Source organism: Miniopterus natalensis, chromosome 6 (assembly GCF_054644295.1).
Source record: "Miniopterus natalensis isolate mMinNat1 chromosome 6, mMinNat1.hap1, whole genome shotgun sequence".
Classification (NCBI taxonomy): Eukaryota; Metazoa; Chordata; class Mammalia; order Chiroptera; family Miniopteridae; genus Miniopterus; species Miniopterus natalensis.
The window spans coordinates 33699137-33717373 of NC_142086.1; the positions used below are offsets into that span (position 1 = coordinate 33699137).

The 18237-nt window shown below is 46.2% G+C and overlaps 1 protein-coding gene across 4 annotated transcripts in view; it reads right to left on the bottom strand.

Moving 5' to 3' along the window:
- CD47 (CD47 molecule) overlaps positions 1-560 on the bottom strand; it is a 45083-nt gene extending 44523 nt beyond the window's left edge. For all 4 annotated transcript variants that reach the window (XM_087818141.1, XM_087818140.1, XM_087818139.1 and 1 more), the window contains exon 1: positions 466-560. In XM_087818141.1, the coding sequence (XP_087674267.1) occupies positions 466-511 (46 nt within the window). In that variant the 5' untranslated portion in view covers positions 512-560. The remainder of the gene's footprint in view (positions 1-465) is intronic.
- Between the last annotated feature and the right edge of the window lie 17677 nt (positions 561-18237).

Genomic DNA, 18237 nt, shown 5'->3' on the forward strand with positions numbered 1-18237 from the left:
GACTTCGCCAAAATGCGCACTTACAGCGCAAGAGGCCAGGGCTCTGCCACTCTCCCCGCTCTATCCCCGGTGCATTTAAGCACTGAGGAGGGAAGAGGGGTGCGAAAGAGGGGGCACCCTAACGGCTGCCACCCACTCGCCTCCGAGCTCGCCCTTTCTCTCTCCAGCTAATTTCTGCGCGAGGCGCACGGTTCGGAGCCTTCCTCGGTCTGCGCGTCTGGAGGCGGAGGACGGGGGAAGGCGGTGAGCCCCGCTGGCTACCCAGGGAAAGACGAAGAGGAGGGAAGAAAGGGAGGAAGGGGGCGCCTGATCACCCGCGGGGCCCTCCCACGTCCGCACCCGCCGGGCAGGGCCCGCGCGTCCCGCACCCCGCCACCCTCTCCAGGGAGCCCGGGCCAGCCCCCACGCCCGCGGAGGTGCGGCGCAGGCGGCCAGCCGCAGAGCCAGCACCGAGGGGCCACTCACCGCAGCACGCCGAGCCCAGCAGCAGCAGCCCCACCAGGGGCCACATCGCGCGCGCCGCGGGGCCGCCGCCGCCGCCGCCGCCGCCGGCGTCTGGAACAGCCACTGCGGTCACAATCAGGACCCTGCACTGCCTCCGTCACCAGCAGGACCCACCGCCCAGGCTGCCTGCCGCGCGCTCCCGAGCTCCCGCCGCCGCACACCCGCTCCCCGGCCCGCGCCCGCCGCGCACGCGCCCGCGCCCGCGCCCGCGCCCGCGCCCGCCTCCCCGCCCCAACGCCGAGACGCTGACGCGAGTCCTCCGGATTCGTGGACTGGAGTCCACGTTCCCTCGGGTTCCGCCGAGACCCGGAGCCCGAGCCCAGGCCTCCCGGGCCCGCCCCGCCACGCCACGCCCGCCACCGTCCCCGCGCCTGGGTCCGTGTCCCCGCTCGCCACGAGAGGGTGGGCATGTGTTCCCACGCTCGCTGGGGACTTCACCGCGCCCGCCCTCCGCGCCTCCCTCCCTGCTTCTCGCGCCGCCGCCAGCCCCGCGCTCCTCCCTCCGCTGTCCTCGCCTGCTTGAAAAAATAATGGATTTGAAAGTGTGGCTCCAAGCCACAGTATGAATAAGGATTTTTTTTAATTGAATTTATTAGGGTGACGTTGGTTCACAAAACCATACAGGTTTCAAGTGTACAACTCAATAAAACATCATACACGTTGCATCATGCTCCCAAATCGCCCCAAAGTCTCTTTCTGCCCCCATTCTCCGACCCCGCACCCCCCTACCCCCACCCCCACCCCCTCACTCCACTCCCCACCCCCTCCTTGGCCCACTTCCGCCTAGCCCCTGACTCCCTTTCCCTCTGGATATCACCACGCTGGTGTCTGTGTTATGTATACACACACACACACACACACACACACACACACGCACGCACATCTTTGTTGACTAATCCCTTCACCTTCTTTCAATATCTCATTGAATTACACAGGCCACATCATTCAAACTGAAGCAAAAGCCCTTTTGAAACTACCAGTAACATTTATCCTCAATGATGAACTCTCTTGTCACAAAGTCAGGCTCTAGTGGCTACTCTAATGGGCTGTGCATATCCTGTCCGCGTCTGTGGTTGTTTTTCTCTTACCTGCTGGAAAAGAAAGCAATTTCCCACCAGGATATCACACTTCTCCAAATCCCCTACCCATGGCATCTCCCATCGCACCCCATCCTCATAGTCATAAAATCCAGGAAATAACATTTCCGCTCTCTGACACCGTAGCAGTGCATTATATACTATGGAACTTTTCATGGTTTTCTCGTGTAAACCTCTTTCATACAGCACCATCAATTCTTAAAAATCAGAGAGTATTTTAACTATTCCCTCCTCTAAGACAGCCCGTTCGGGTAAACAGAAGGGGGTTAATAAATGTGTCCTGACCTGAGGCAAGTATTGCTCCAGTGAAATTTGATTGTGTTTTTTTTAATGATTAAAAAAAGAAAGAAAAACAGTTATCTCACTAATGCAATGGTTAATAATTACGGAGCTCACGATTTGAACGGCAGCTTTGACACCCTGAGGCTACCAAAGGAACTGATGGATTATCCTCCAACTGCTGCTTATGTGGGTACAAAAGAATCAGCCCCCAGACTTGGAGCATTCCGGACACTGTGTATCACAGAGCAGCTGGTTGGCTAAATAAGGCTGTCAGCTGTCCCTGAAACCAACCGAACCCCCTAAAGCTGAAGAGCGACTGGGAAGGACTGTCCCCAACCTTCAGAAGCAGAGTGGGAGTGATGCTCTGTTTTATACCAGGAGCTGTGGAGGCCTTGCACTTAATGCCGCTTTGTGGGGAAAATGGAGTCATCTTAAGTCCTGTGATTAGGGAGCCACCCGGGTGACCACCTCGGCTCTTGGGAATCTGGCTGGGGTGTGTTTTGATGGTGGGGCAAGAGGAGGCCTACTATAGAGACAGAATCCAAAGCAAGCTGCCTAGGTTTGATTACCTTCTCTTCGAAATAGCTTTCCCCAGGATCTAACTACCTTACATTTCTGTTTTCCTTTTAACATTTGCAAGCATTTTTATTTGGATTTTGAGCTCATCTTAATCTTTACTTAAGGGGTTTCTTGGGTAGAAGGTGAGAGAGTAATGTATGTTAGAATATTTTGAACAGAGGTAATACACATTCGGTTTATTACTGAAATTAATCTTCATAACAGCCATGGAGTGGGTATTATGATCTCCATTTTAAGGACACGGAAACAAAGGGAAAGAGGAATAATGAGCACTTTGCCCATGATTATGTGGTACTTTTCTTTCTCTGTCTCCTTTATGTCTATTTTCCTGCCCTCTTTCCTACTTTTCCTTCTCACCCTGTAACATCTAATGACCTCTTCCATTGCACTGTGTGCATGCTGCTAATAAAATGTATCTATATGTTTCTTTGTACATATCTGTCTCCTCCTCCGTCATGTTAGCTAGGAGAAAATGAAATTTTTCCTGGGTATATTTATATTTCCAGGGTCTGTCACAGTGCTTGGTCAAGATCTAGAAGCTCTGTGTGTGTTGAATCAACCAAGAAAATCAGTGTGATGTGTAGTAGTGTACACAAACACTCTAGCCCAGGTTTGAGTTTTCAGCTCTACCCGCCTACTGAGGTTAATCTTGGACAAGTCACTTAACCCTTCTGAGCCCTCCTTTCTTCATTTGTAAAGCTAGATGATAAAAATAATAGAAATTAACCACTTAAATTGCCTTGAGAATTTACAGTTAACACTTTTACAGTTACATAGAACAGTGCCTGGTGTACAGTAAGCACACAATCAATATTAGCACCTATTATTACAATCTTCTTATAGTGAGATGAGTCTCCTAGAAGGACAGTGACAATTATTGTCTAAAGGGTCACCAATTGCTGGTCTGAAACCCTGAAGAGGCCCTGTGATTTGGCAAAGTGTCTACAATTTTTATTCAAGTCAGAGGCACAAGTCTGTGCCCAGTGGGTAGCCCTCAATCTGTGTGTTCTTCTGTACACTTTGTTGGTGATTGAATGCCGAGGGACCCACATCACTGATACCTGGCTCGGGGCCCAGTGTCCTAGGGTGTTAGTTAAACCTGACCCACTTAAAAAAGCACAGTTGTCCCGGTCATCCAATAAAGCAGTGTAGCCATGAGTGTCTGCTCAATAGGCAAGGACCAGGTTTAGATAGTTAGGCAGCTGGGAGATATTGACATGTGGTTAGAAGAGATGGATTTGGTTTAGGGAAACAGAAGGAAGGCTCTGGCAGCAGGAAACGATCTTCCTGGCCTGTGCTTCAATGAGGGGGAAATATTAGAATCAGAAGCTGCCTCCAAGTAGGAGGATGGTAGGATTGAGGGTTTCGGGTAGGGGATAGTCTACCAGAGAGAGGACAGTGGGATCTGGCATGAATTTCCATGGGGATAGCCTTGTGCCCAGGCTTGTTTTGCCTAAGCCAGAGAGAAGCACAGCACTCCTACTCCTGCTGCTGCTGCTGGAGGCCGCTCAGGTAGGGGGCCATAGTCCTGACAGCTGGAAAGCACTAGAGAAAGCCAGCTTCTAGGTTAGTTGTAAAATCACAGCAGGTGTATTTCTTTGAGAGCACATAATGTTTGGGGTCCTGGGAAGGCCTCTTTGTACCTTGCCTAACTCTCCTCTTTGAGGACATACATGTAGTGGGTGTTACTGTGCACCAAGACCTCATTGTGCTGGTGTATTTATTGTCTATTGCAGCCAGAACAAATGACCACAAATGGAGGGGCTTAAAACAATACCCATTCATTATCTCACTGTTCTGTGGTCAGAAGCCAGTGGTTTCTCTTCTTCTGGTCTCCCAAGGCCAAAATCAAGGTGTTGGCTGGGCTGCTTTCCCTCCTGAAGGCTCTCGGGGAGAATCCATTTTCAGGTTCGTTCAAGGAGTTGGCAGAATTCAGTGTCTGCAGGACTGAGGTCCCCGTTTCCTTCCTGACTGCCATCTTGGTGGGAGTTAGCATCTAGGCCTGCTTTGGGTAACTGTGTGCAGTGCCAATGACACATTAAAGCCTTCTATTGTCATGCTCCCTCTGCCTGCCCTTCCGCCGCACTTCTAGGGCTGACTCTTCTTCCTCCCCTTCTATTTTTAAAGCACTCAAGTGATTAGGTTGGGTCCCTGGGGAATCCAGGATAATCTCCCCCTCTTTTGGTCTGTATCCTAAAATGCATCCACACGTCTCTTTTGCCATGTAAAATAACATATTGGAAGATTCCCAGGGATTAGGGCTTGGAAATCTTTGGGAGGCATTATTCTACCCACCTCAGTTAGGTTCTTCTTATATTTATCTCCCTGGATCCTTAAACAGCCCAATAAGGGAAATGTTGTTATACCCATTGTGCATAGGAAGAAACGGAGGTCCAGAGACATTCATATCACAGGTAATAAATGGTGGAGCTGGAGTCTGTCTTGCTTCTGAGCTCAGGCCCCTTCCTCTGCTAGAGCGAAGGAGCGGTGGAAGCAAAGTGATTGCGTGGTCTGTCCCTCCCACTGCACCTCCCACTGTGGCTTCACTGGTGCAGCTTCTCAGCTCAGTGAGGCCATCCCCACTGCATCCACCAAGTTTCCAGCTCTCCTCCTAATTGCACGTTGTGTGTATCCACTGAGTCTCAGCAGAAAGCAGATGGCATGCTCAGATGAATATACTGAGAAGAGATTAATAAAGGAACTGTTTACAGAGGAGTGGGCAGGGTTAAAGGAGAGTGACAAGGAAAGGAGAAGTGCTGTTAGTTAACAACAGCTGTCGTCACCCCCCCCACACACACCCCCCTTCTCTAGTGCTGGAGGTGCAAGGAAAAAAATGGTTATGAGAACCCCGAAAGGAGGAACTGAAGGAGGGCTGCCTGGCTGGAGCTGTGACCTTCGGCCAAGGAGCAGCCAATACCTGCCTGGCAGAGAGGAAGGCCAAGTAAACACTCTGACTTCACTCTCTTCCCACCTTACGAACTTCTGCTTTGGGCAAATCCCAACCAGAAGCTAGATGGAAAGAAGTCTGTTTATGCAGTTCTTGAAGCTGGGCTTTTCAGGGTCAGAGTAGGGAAGGGGAGAGAGTGGATCTGAGAGAGACTCTTCAGCACAGCGGGACTGTCCCTCCCCACCCCCTTGGAGTCGGGTATAATGTGACTTGCTTTGCCCAGTGTGTTAGTTTCCTAGGGTTGCTCTAAGAAATTACCGTAAGCAAGGGGCTTAAAACAAGAGAAATGTATCTTCTCATAGTTCCAGAAGCTAGACATCTGAAATTAGGGTGTCAGCAGGGCCTTATTCCAGCTTTTGGAAGATCTTGGCAATCCTGTGAGGCGGGATAGTTAGAAGCTAGGGAAATTCCTTGACAAGTGGGATGAGGGAAACTGAGACAAAATAATTAAACAAGGCCAAATAATTTGAGCAATTTACAGCCAGCTAATGAATCACAAGGTGGCTTATACATTCTAGTCTGTCCCTCTTTGATGATGTTCTTTGAAAATAAAACTAACCAGGAAATAACCCTGACCCCTCTATATGCACAGTTTGATGAATCAACATAATGAAGGACACACCTGGAAAGCTAATAGATATTCTGTTAAGACCCTCCCCTGAGACCTACCCTAGGACTCCCACCAGCTGAAGAAAGATAAAAAGCCTCAAGACAAAGGACCCGCCACGGCGCACTCTCACTAGAGCATGCCCACACCTTGTACCTCCGCTCCTTTTCTCCTAAACTCTAACAGCCCCCATGAGACTTGCAACCAGGGGAGCAGCAGGCAGCATCAGCTCATCCAGGCTTATACCCTGAACCTGTCTACAAGGCCCCATTTTCTCTGACTTCCCAGTGAGCTAACAGCAGCCCCACCATGGCTCACGTCTGTCACTGTGCCTTTTATTTCTCACTGAGTTCATGCAGCCCAGCGTGGCCTGCTTCTTTCCTGTAACATTTCCAGTGAGCCAAAGCAGCCCCGCCTCGGCTCTCTCCTGTTCCTTCTTCTATCCTAAGCCCTTCTTTGTTTCATTGTCCCCAGTTGTAACAAATATCCTTTCAAAATCACCTGGAGTTGTTTTGTGATATCTTTCCTGCAAGTCAAGAACCCACACACTACCAGTAGCCAGAGGCAGACCCTCTCCAGGCCCAGACCCGTCTGGTGACACCTGGAGTTCCCCAGCTTGAGCTGCGACGCTCCAACCTCGGTCTTCATCTTCACGTGGCCTCTTCTCTATTTCTATGTCCTCTCTTTTTCTTATAAGGACACAAATCATTGGATTTAGGGCCCATCCTAAATCCAGCGTAATATCATTTTTAGATCCTTAACTAAATCCATGTGCAAAGATCCTATTTCCAAACAAGGTCACACTCTGAGATTCTGGGAGTAGATATTAATTTTGGGAGGATACTGTTCATCCCACTATAGCCAGTGATAGACATCATTGATAGGACTCAATAACCACAGCCCAGCCCTTCAGAGATTTTCCCAGCAGCTAAGGCTTCCCCCCACTGCTTTCCTTACAAATGAAAACACCCTTGAATGCTGGCATTTACCAAAGCTAGTTTGCAGGCTCACTGTTCCTTTTAGTCCCAATTCCAGTGGCAATATTTCACTGCACTATATATTTCCTCTTTGGGTCCAAGGTGTAGAAAGAAATAGATTTAAAGATAGCCTTTTGTATCCTTACAGGGGCAAGTTTTCTAGGAGGAAAAAAGAGTGACAGCTAGAGCACATGGGTGTTCTTTGAAATTAGCTACAGAGTAGCTGTCTGCCTTTCAGGCTGACAGTCTCATCCTGGGTTTCAGAAGAGCTCCCACTGCAGCAGCCAGGAATGTCTGCTGAGAAAACGTTGGTCTCTGGCTAAACCAGGGCTCTCTGAGTGTGCTCCTCCCTGCCCTGCTATGACCACGTGTGCAAAACTGCTGGAGATACATGCCTCATGAAGTCTGTTTATTAATGCTACATGAGTTCTCTGGTCTTCTACATGTGCTGATCTACTTGTCTCTAATGCTGGTCTAATTGCTATGGGTGTGGGCCAGTGGGCTCACACTATCATCAGATGGGCTTCAAAAGTGAAGGGCATATTTGGAATCACAAAGAAGTTTTCCTGATTCCATGTCTGTCTATCTTGAATGGCAGCCTGGACTTGAAGGCCCCCCACATGCCAGCTGCTGTAACTTCCACCCTCTTTTCCCCAAACACAGGCTCCATGAACCACAACAGTGGGAGGGAGGCGAAAAGTTATATAGACACTGGGCTTAGAGGGATGGTTCTCAAAGTGTGGTACCTGGATCTGCAGCACGTGGGAACTTACTAGAAACACGAATTCCTGGCCCTATCTCGAACCTCTTAAGCCAGAAACTCTGGAGTGGGGCCTGGAGATCTGTGGGTTTAGGGAGTCCCCCAGGTGACTGTGGTGCACACTGAAGTTTGAGAGCCACCAGCATAGGGTCAGGTGGCCTGCCAAGGAGGTGATGCATCTCTGTAAAAATATTATCAGCAACTCTGCCCCCTTTGATTTGGCAGGAAAGGCCCACCTATAGTGCAATGGGGAGTCCCTGGGAAGCCTGGCTGTCTCCTGGACCAATGGGCATTTTGTATAATTTGTAGTCACAAGTGCTCTTTGGAGGTGGATGGGGGAGGGGTGGCAGCACCCAGGAGACAGAATCCTGTCAGCCCCAAGAGAAAGCTGTCATGTGGAGAGGAATTCTGTACCATCTTACTGCAAAGGGGCTCATATCCTACTCCTGTTCTGATAGAAATCAGTGTGTCCTTCCAAGTGGTTTGAGGATCTCTCTAGTTCGATATTTAGTGGGTTTAGAAGTGGTTTAAAAAACTGGTTTCACTGTAGTTTACAAACTACCTTTTTTGTGCGTCCATCAGGATACTTAGCATCTGAGGTCTGTGCTAATTCTCATGAGTTTCCACTTATGAGATGCCATTTTGTTAAAATGTACTGATCTTTCCAATGTTTACATAATTGTCTGGGGAATGAAGTAAAGAAACTGAAAGATTTCCTGGAGGAATGACAGATCAATACCCATTTCACCAGGTGACAAACTCAGAGGCACCTCCGTGGTAGCCCGTGAAGGAGGGGAGAAATGACTAATACTCTATCATAATTCAAAAGAAAATGATGCATTCATTTACGACAGCCACAAGGGCTAGACCGCCTGGAGCTGGTCCTGGTAAATTAAGGTAAAGGGCTCGTCATAACCTGAGCAGTCCTGGAGGCCAGCGGCATCCTGTCCATGGGGAGAGCACGAGCACTTCTCCCTCTTAGATGTCAGAACAGTTCCTGAAAGACAAATCAGTCAGGTTGGCTAATGCATATATCCCTCTTCTGCAGTTGTTCAGGTGATTCTCTTAATTTTGTCTGGCAGCACTAGATTGCCTGAAAAAGTCTACTGTGTTCCTTGCACAGCATAAAATTTTGTACACCAGGGTTTTTTAAATTTATTTTTTGGGTCCTTTTTTGGAGAAAAGGTGTCACTTCTCAATCTTTTCTTCCTCAGAACCCTCACTGTGTTTTGTAGCTTGGTAAGTATGACCCCAGAAGGCCAATGGAACATGCTTATAACTATTTGTGCTCCAATAGTCACCCCCCCTCCCCCTCTTTGGCAGCTGAGTCCTAGTCCTACCCAGCTTGCTGTTCCTCCACAAGAAGTGGCTTGGTGCTAGTGGGACTGCAAGCTCGATGAAAAGTTATCAAAGCACGAAGGGGAGGAATCGATAGTAATATATGTAAGCGTGTACATGTATCATAAGTGACAGGCTCATTTCCATGCGAGTGAAGATGTTCTCAGTGCCTCTGATTGACACCCCGTGTGTCTGTGTGCTCGCACATTCTGATGGACATACCCATGGCTGGACTCACCCTGCAGAGGCAAAGTGGACAGCTGCCGGGTGGCTGAGATTTGATTTTGCTGCCGGGACCTCTCCATGGCTATTCCAGCTGGCCCAGGCCTTTTGCCTGCTGGGAATTCCCACCTCACTGGCCTCTTTGGATCCAGGCACTGAAAGTTGTTTAAATGCAAATTATTTTCTACGAGGTAGAGACATTATTATTCATTAATATTTGGACTTTAATGAGTTTATCAGCTTAGAAGAGTCTTTTGGTGATGGAAGCCAGAGAGATATGTTTTAGTAATGACGGGTGGAAAAGAAAGAGTGAGACCTGAAATGCTATGGAAACTATACCATAGACTCAAGGAATAGCACAAAGATACTAGTTACATGGTTAAGACATAAGATGAAAAAAAAGGGAAGTGGGAAAATGGGAAACAAAGTGCCTCCCCCAATCCATAGGTCATTTATGCCTGGAGCTCCTGGAGATCCTTCCCTAAGCAGACGTGCTCATAGAAATTCTTGCCGAGTCACTGATATATTTCACACTTGCTGTAACATCACTACTTTCAAAAAATTATTTATTCAAAAAGTTATTGAACATCTAGTACATGGCTAGGCACAGACAAAACCCCTGCCCTTGGGGAACTTGCATTTTAGTGGGGAGGTGGGGAGAGAAGACAGACACAATAAATAAAGGAAATGTGGTACATTTATTAAATGGTTGTAGAAGCCATGGAGAAAAATAAAGTGGTGCAGGGAGATGGGGAGGGAGTGCCATTTTATTTTATTTATTTATTTATTTATTTATTTATTTATTTATTTATTTATTTAATACTTTGTTCATTGTTGGTGAATGAAAACAACTGATTTTTTTTAATGTTTTAATTTATCTTTATTGCTGAAAGTATTACAAATGTCCCCCCTTTTCCCCATTGATCCCCTCCACTCTGGATCCCCCCCCCCAGGCCTCCACCACACTATTGTCTGTGTCCATGGCTTATGCATATGTGAGAGTACCATTTTAAATAAACAGGTTGGAGAAGGCTCAGTAGACAGTGACATTTTAGTAAAAAGTGAATGAAAACTGAGCAAACTGGGCAGATGTCAACATGGAGATCATTTGCAGCAGAGGAGTCAGTGAACACAGGGCCCTGTATCAGGAGCATGCCTGGCTTGCTGAGGAAGAGCAGGGGTGGGTGGGGGTAGAGGGACCTAGGGTGGGGGGAGTGGACAGGGTGGCCGGATGAGCATGAGCACTCAGGGGAACAGTAGGGGATGGGTTCAGAAGAATATGGGGCACAGAGGTTCACCCAGAGCCTAAGAATTTAGCTTTGCCTCTGAGTCAGAGAATTTTGAGCAGAGCAGTGATATTATTCAACTTGCAATTTAATAGTCTATTGAACAGGTTGGCTAGAGATGGTAAATATTTTTTGCAGGCCGTGAGGTCTCTGTTGCAACTCTTGATGCTGCTATGGTAGCATAAGGTAAAGTAATGAGTACGGCTGTGTTCCAATAAAGCTTTATTTACAAAACCAGATGGCAGAGCAGATTTGGCCCATGCCGATCCTCGGGCTGTTATAATCTAGAGGAGAGATGAAGGTGGCTGGGACCAGGGTGGTAGTTGTAGGTGTGGAAAGAAGGGGTCAGGCACATGCTATTCTTGGAAGGTAGAGCCTGTGGGATTTGCGGTCTAACCAGACGTGGGCTGTGAGAGAAACCAAGGATGACTCCAGGATTTTTATCTTGAGTAACTGGAGAAATGGAACCACTGTTGCTGATGTGGCAAGAAACTGAGAGGCAGGTTTGATGGAGCTTGGGGGGGGTATATCAGGAGTCAGTTTGGGACATGAAAATTTAAGATGCCTTTAGGAAAAAGGAATTGGATTAGACGTTCCCTAACTCCCCTTCTAGCTCTAATAGTCTTTGTCTCCATGACTGTGAGGAAATAAACATGTACCCTGCTGGCTTCCACTGCGATCATGTTTTTCAGGGAGACCTTACACTCCACATTACTCCATCTTTCCTAAATGCAATTGGTGATTATGCTGGCTAGAGATCCATTGCTGGAAGGAAGAAACACTGAAGGGAAGGCAACTGCCAGCTGAAACTAGCAGGGGGACTTGGAAGAGCCGCTTAAACCATGCTCGTGCCTGAGGAGGCTTTGAGGGCTGGAGGCACATTCCTGGGTATCTTTGTTTCTTGGAAGTTATTCATAACAGAGGGTTGTCAGCAGACAGGCCAAGAACATTAAACATCCAACTCATTTTCTGAGAAAAGCATCTTCTTCAACTTCACCTCAGCTCTGCTCTTAGAAAGGCCCAACAGCAGACCCGCTGGCCCTCTGTGTAGACACCCCAAAGCCCCGAGTTCCTCCTGAGGCCCCTGGAGGCCCGCAGGACAGGACGCAGTCAGGGCCTTTGCCATCAGGTTTCTCCGGGCAGTTTCCTCCCCCTTCTCTCTCCCCACTGGGAGATATGTCTTCTCTCTGCCCAAATTCTTTCCACCCAAGAAGGGGCTCAGTGCCAGTGGGGTTGTTTGCTGTGTGGAGAGCTGGCAAACCACTTTGGGAGTGAGCTGATAGGAATATATTTAAAATGTGAGCATTTATCAGGAGCAGCAGATGGAGGCAGCAGAGTGGAGCTCCCAGAACCGAGGGCAGGGAGTATTTCATTCAAGTGTGAAACGCGCACCATCTAGACCCAGCTGGCACCAGCTCGTGAAACCAGTGAAGAGAGGGAGGAAAACAAAAAAGGCCACCTTTGTGCTAGGTTTGGGAGGTCAGAGCGTTCCCTGACCGAGAGTCCCCAATGCCTCAAAGGCTGCATTCACTCCCCGGTGGGAAGGAAACCTGTCCCCAGTCCCTTTCCTTAACATTTTGGGTTTTTTTACTTCTTTAAAACTTGCTAAGTTTCATAAAAATTCTGAAGTTCAGAACAAGTGGAAATACAGACCCTTTCATTGATGTAGGCGTGCATTAACTCATTCGACAAATATTTGTTATACGTCTCAGACAGGCCTGGAGCCGTGGGATACTCTGGGACAGAGAAGGACCAGGCAGATATATATATTGTAATTCTTAAATGTTAGAACTGTAAAAAGTATTTTTTGTTTTAATTTTTTTACCACTGTCCCCACAACCCACACCTAAAAATACAAATATATTCAAGACCTATTCTATTCACCATTTGAACTAAAGAAGTTTTTGGGTTTTTTTTTTTAATCTTCACCTGAGGATATTTTTTCCATTGCTTTTCAGAGAGAGTGGAAGGAAGAGAGAGAGAGAGACACACACACTGATGTGAGAAAGACACATCACTGCACGGGCCCGACCCTTGCCGGGAATCAAGCCTGCAACCGAGGTATGTGCCCTTGGCGGGAAGCGAACCCAGGACCCTCCGGTCCATGGGCTGACACTCCAACCACTGAGCAAAACTGGCTCAAGCAAGAAGTATAGTTTTTAGTGGTAAATGTCCTCAGAGCACAAGTACCAAACACAGTATACAGGATGTCCCAAAAAAATATATACACACTTTGATAGCTAATAGCTCAATTTTGGAAGTGAAATGTATTTTAATAAACACTTTGTTTTAATAAAATGCATTTTCTTTAAAAGTGTGTGTATGCATTTTGGGGGGACACCCTATAATAGTGGGGGGAGGAACCAATGACATTAATTTCAGATTGCCTCTTTGACGAGAGCACTATGATAGGCCATCCCATTTAGAAGGCCAGTTTTAACAGCTGTCCTAAGAGCTGCTGAAGGGCCCCAAGTCCTGTATCAGAGGGGAGATAATGTACCCATCCATACCAAACAGCCTTTGGGAAAATGCTTGCCTTCTGTTTTTCTTTTTCTTTATAGAGATATTTTTTAAAAGTGCCATCAATGAATAAATCACACGTTTCTTCATACCGTCTTTATACGAGAGTCCCAACATGTGATCCTTTGCTCTGTTATATGTAGAAGATGAGATTCCAAATCCCCCGGTCAGAATTAATCACTCCTTCAAGCCTCGGTGCCACCAGGGAGGCGTAACATCAGATTTAAATATACCAGGTTATGTACTTTGCACTGTGCAGCCCTCAAAGGAACTTGCGGCTTGGTGCCTGACACCACTGGCACTGAGCAAATACGTCAAATGAAAGAATAAAGACTGTGCAGAAATACTTGCTGTTATAAAAAAGAAAAAGGAAAGATTGCCAAAGGTTATCTACATTCATTATGTTATCTTCAGGGTAAAGTCGATATATTAGAAAACACTCAGTTATGGATCACAATATCGCTAATCTACAAGCTCTCAGAGTTGTTTGTTTTATTTATTAATTATTATTATTATTATTTTTAAGTCATTTATTCAACAACCTGTGTTGAAGATTTTACGCAGTTTCAGACTGTGTGATTCCCTGGGAGTAGGAAGGCGATTAAGAGACAGTCCTTCCTACAAACCTGCCCTCCTGCACTCCGAGGGACTGGGCCAGAACTAGGTTGAGGGCAACTAAGAGGGCACCGGGAAGGGAACAGGGAAGCACTGGGGAGGGAGAGGCTGGCTGTGTAAACTGAGGCTTCAAGGAAGCGTTAGGTGAGTCAGCCAGACCAGCAGTTCTCAGCAGGATGGCATTGCCCATAGTGATGGTATTGCCCCTTCTGGGAGTTTGGAAACCTTAGGGGGTATTCCTGGTGGTCGCTGATGGGAGGACAGCTTTGGTGTTTACTGGAGGGAGGCCAGAGATGCTAGATGTCCTGCTATGCATGGTTTAGCCTATATATCAAAGACATTTCACTGTCCTCCCAGACATTTATGTAGGTGAAAATCTGGCTATTATAATGAGCTGAACCCCACACCCAACTCCTGTCATGTATAAACACAAAACATGTTTTGTGCAGTTTTAATAAAACCTGCATTTTCCAGGAATAAGACTCCCTTATGAGCAAAAAAAAGATTGTGTTTTGTTCTCTCTGGAACTTTGCCAAGAGTCCTTCACCATCTTGAAAGGTCTTATCACTGGCTGTGTCATTGCTCATGGTCTTTGTGTCACCAATACAATACACCTGAATCGATCTTCATTTATATCTGTCAATCCCCAATGATCCTGGGTAAACATTTCATTACTTTGTTATATCTTTGGGAGTAGTCGTCTCCAAGCATTTTCATACACAAATACAGTACATGTTTTATTTCATATTACTTGCCTTTTTTATTATTACAGTTAAAATATTCTATTGGATTTTTAAAATTGTGAGTGTAGATATGTTATCCTTGACATTTATTTCAAGATAGTAAAGGGCAGGTTCCGTTTCTTAATATATAAAAAGGGGCCATTGAGTCTCTAAGCCTGGAGCCAGTGAGATGGGCAAAGTAGACGGAAAGAGCATTCTAGGCAGTACAGCAGGTCCTCAAATAACATCGTTTCTTTGTAACGTTGATGACATACAGAACAGATTTAACTCTTGTTTATATCAATTAGCCCAAGGTAAAATTGATTTTGCCATACGTGATTTTGCTTAAAGTCTCAGAACCTGTTAACGACGTCAAGTGAGGACTTGCTGTACTCTAAAATTCTAATGTGTGCAAGAATCACCTGAGGATTTTGTTAAAGTGTGGATTTTGATTTAGTAGGTCTGGGGTGAGGCCTGAGAGCCTGCATTTCTAACGAGCTCTCAGGTTATGCTGATGTTGCTGGTCCACAGACCACACTTTGAGTAGCAGAGTACTAGACAAAGGGAACTGCATGAGCGAAGGTACAGAGTTTTTCTGGGAAACAACCAATCCCTTTGGTATCATCAGAGCACAGAGTGCCAGGTGTTGTGAGGTGCGAGATGAGGTTAGAGAAAGAGGCAGGGTCAGAGCAGGCAGGACCTTGTCTACCCTGTTTGGATTTCACTTTGTAGACAGCAGAGCAGCCTGGAAGTATTATAAGTAGAGATGTGTGATGTTAGATCTCTGCCACTGCATGGGACAGCTCTGCTGGGCACAGGGAGTTCCGTGAGACAGCTTTCACAATTATGTTGTTTAAACGTAGAAATAATGAAGAGGAACTGAGGAAGCCACAATAGAAGTGGAAGGAAGAAGGCAGACTTGGTGTTTGGAGTTAGATTTCCTGGGCCTTAGGAACTGAGTGTGAGTGGTGAAGGGGAGGGAGGGTCAGGGGTCACTGCTAAGTTCCTGGAAAGAGCCCTGGGTGAATAGCAATGCCCCTGCCCAGCACTGGGAACAGAGAAGGAGACGCACGCTGGAAAACTGGCTTTGGGACAATGAACTCATGGAACCTGTGCTATCAAAACACAGAAAGATGTCCAATGGGACTTCGATGTGAAGACGTTTATGAAAAGTGCGCTGTGGAGAAAAGGGAATCCTTGTACACTCTTGGTGGGAATGCAAATTGGCACAGCCACTATGGAAAACAGCTTGGAAGTTCCTCAAAAAATTAAAAAGAAAACTACCATATGATCCAGCAGTTCCACTTTTGGGTATATTCTCAATGGAATAAAGATCAGGATCCCAAAGAGGTATCTGCACTCCCACGTTCATTTCAGCATTATTCACAGTTGCCAATACATGGAAGCAACTCATGTCCAGCAACAGATGAATGGGGAAGGAAGATATAGTATATACATACAATGAATGTTTTTCAGCCTTAAAAAATAAGGAAATCCTGCCATTTTTCAACGGCAAAGGGGAACCTGGAGGACATTATACTAAATTTAAAAAGCCAGACATAGAAGGACAAATAATACATGATACCACTTATATGAGAGATCTGAATGAGTCCGTTTCGTAGAAGCAGAGAGTAGAATGGTGGCGGCTGGGGCTGAGGGGAAGAGGTATTAGTCAAAGGGTGCAAAGTTTTGGGTGTACAAAATGAGTAAGTCCTAGGGATCTGCTGTGTAGCAAGGTGCTCGCAGTTAGCAATACTGTATTGTATACTCAAAATTTTGGTAAGTGGGTAGATCTTCTGTTAACAGTTCTCATCACAGAAACAGTAATAAATAAGAAGGTGGAAGGAAACTTTTGGAGGTGATATGTTTATGGCCTAGATTGTGGTGATGGTTTCACAGGTTTATACTTATCTCTAAACTCATCAAGTCTTATACATTAATTCTGTAAAACTTTTTGTATACCAATCATACCTCCATAGAGTTGTTTTTAAAAATGTGTATTGTGCCTGGCAGGGCGTGGTTCAGCAGTTGAGCATCGACCTGGGATCCAGGCGATTGGGGTTCGATTCCAGGTCAGGGCACATGCCTAGGTTGCGGGCTCAATCAATGACTCATCATTGATGTTTCTGTCTCTCTCTCCCCTCTCCTTTACTCTCTCTGAAATCAATAAAGATATAATAATAATAATAATAAACAATTTTTAAAAAGTGTATTGTATTTCACTCTAACAGGCATCATTCATACAGGTGTGTCCACTTGCCATACCCCAGTGAATTTTGAGGGTATAGAGGAGGAACTGGTGCAATTCTTATAAGCTCTATGGTTATCCAGGCTAGGGGATGTACTAATATGCCTATTTTATTATAGAAAGGGGTTTAAGTATTATAATCACCTGGGTGTCAGTTGAAGACACAGGTGGAATGAATTTCTTGCTTTCCAGGTCTCTGTCTCTCTGTCTCTCTGTCTCTCTGTCTCTCTGTCTCTCTCTCACACACACACACACACACAATCTCCCTAAAAGTACTATGCTGGTTGGAATCTTCAGGGAACAGTCACTCAGCTAACCTCAAGTAATGTTAAGTTTATTGTAAGACCATTTTTCTCAGCTGTAGGCCACACCTCAGAGAATTACACCAGCCAGGAGAGATGGGAAACAACTGGGAAAAAAATAAAGTGGCATATCTCCCCAAGTTGTTCACTTTAATCAATGGATTTGAACATTAATTTTTATACAAAAAGTAGTACAGGTCTCTTAACAAGGAAAATGCAAATTTCTCATGCAATTTTAAAGATAAAAATAACATGAGATTGCAAAGAAATGTTGAACTTGTGATAAGCTGCTTGGGCCAAGTCCCAGACTGCTAGTCGCAGACACTCATTTCTTTTCTTTGGTTAACTGGAAAAGTCAGAGAAGTATTGTATAGGACTCACGTAGAAATAAAGATGATAAATAGCAAGAGCCGCACAACAGTTAATGATAGAGATTGGAATATTGTTCAAAGAACAATTAGCTAAAAAACCCAAGGTGGCTCTGGCAAATGAATTATCTGGCCATCACCTCAGCAGCTCACTGTTTCATCCACTGCCCTTAAGATAACTCTGGCAAGGGCGTCTAGGCCCGCTTCAACAGGGCTCACGCCCACCAGCCAAGCACCCTCCCCACTGCTTTATGTATGCTTTGTTTTCTACTTTGTGACAGCTTTTGCCTACTACTAGTTTCAGTCTATCCAGCAGTCTTTCACAGCCTCTACAACCTACTTTCTTTCTGGGTATCTTTTGCTTCTGCTCCATCTTTCAAATGGCCAAGCCAATCTGTGTATTAAATACAAAACTCTGCAAAGGAGGGAATATAATTTTTTCAATTAATCACCAGTATCCCTATTTTTTTTAATCCTCACCTGAGGTCATTTTTTCCTCTTACTTTTTTTTTCAGAGAGAGTGGAGAGAGAGAGAGAGAGAGAGAGAAACATCGATGTGAGAGAGACACAGCAATTGGTTGCCTCCCACACACGCCCCAACCTGGGCCAGGAATTGAGCCTGCAGCCAAGGTACATGCCCTTGGCCAGAAACGAACCCGGGACCCTTCAGTCCACAGGCCAACGCTCTAGCCACTGAGCCAAACTGGCTGGGGCAGCATTATCCCTATTTTGACATAGATTTTGTGCCAAGCTGCCTCATAGAGCACCTGTCAGCCAAAGTCTTATTGGCCATCCAGTTCGGTTCCCACTTCTGGTGAGGTTGTCAGTAGAGTGACACAGTGTAAGGATTAAAATTATGTCAT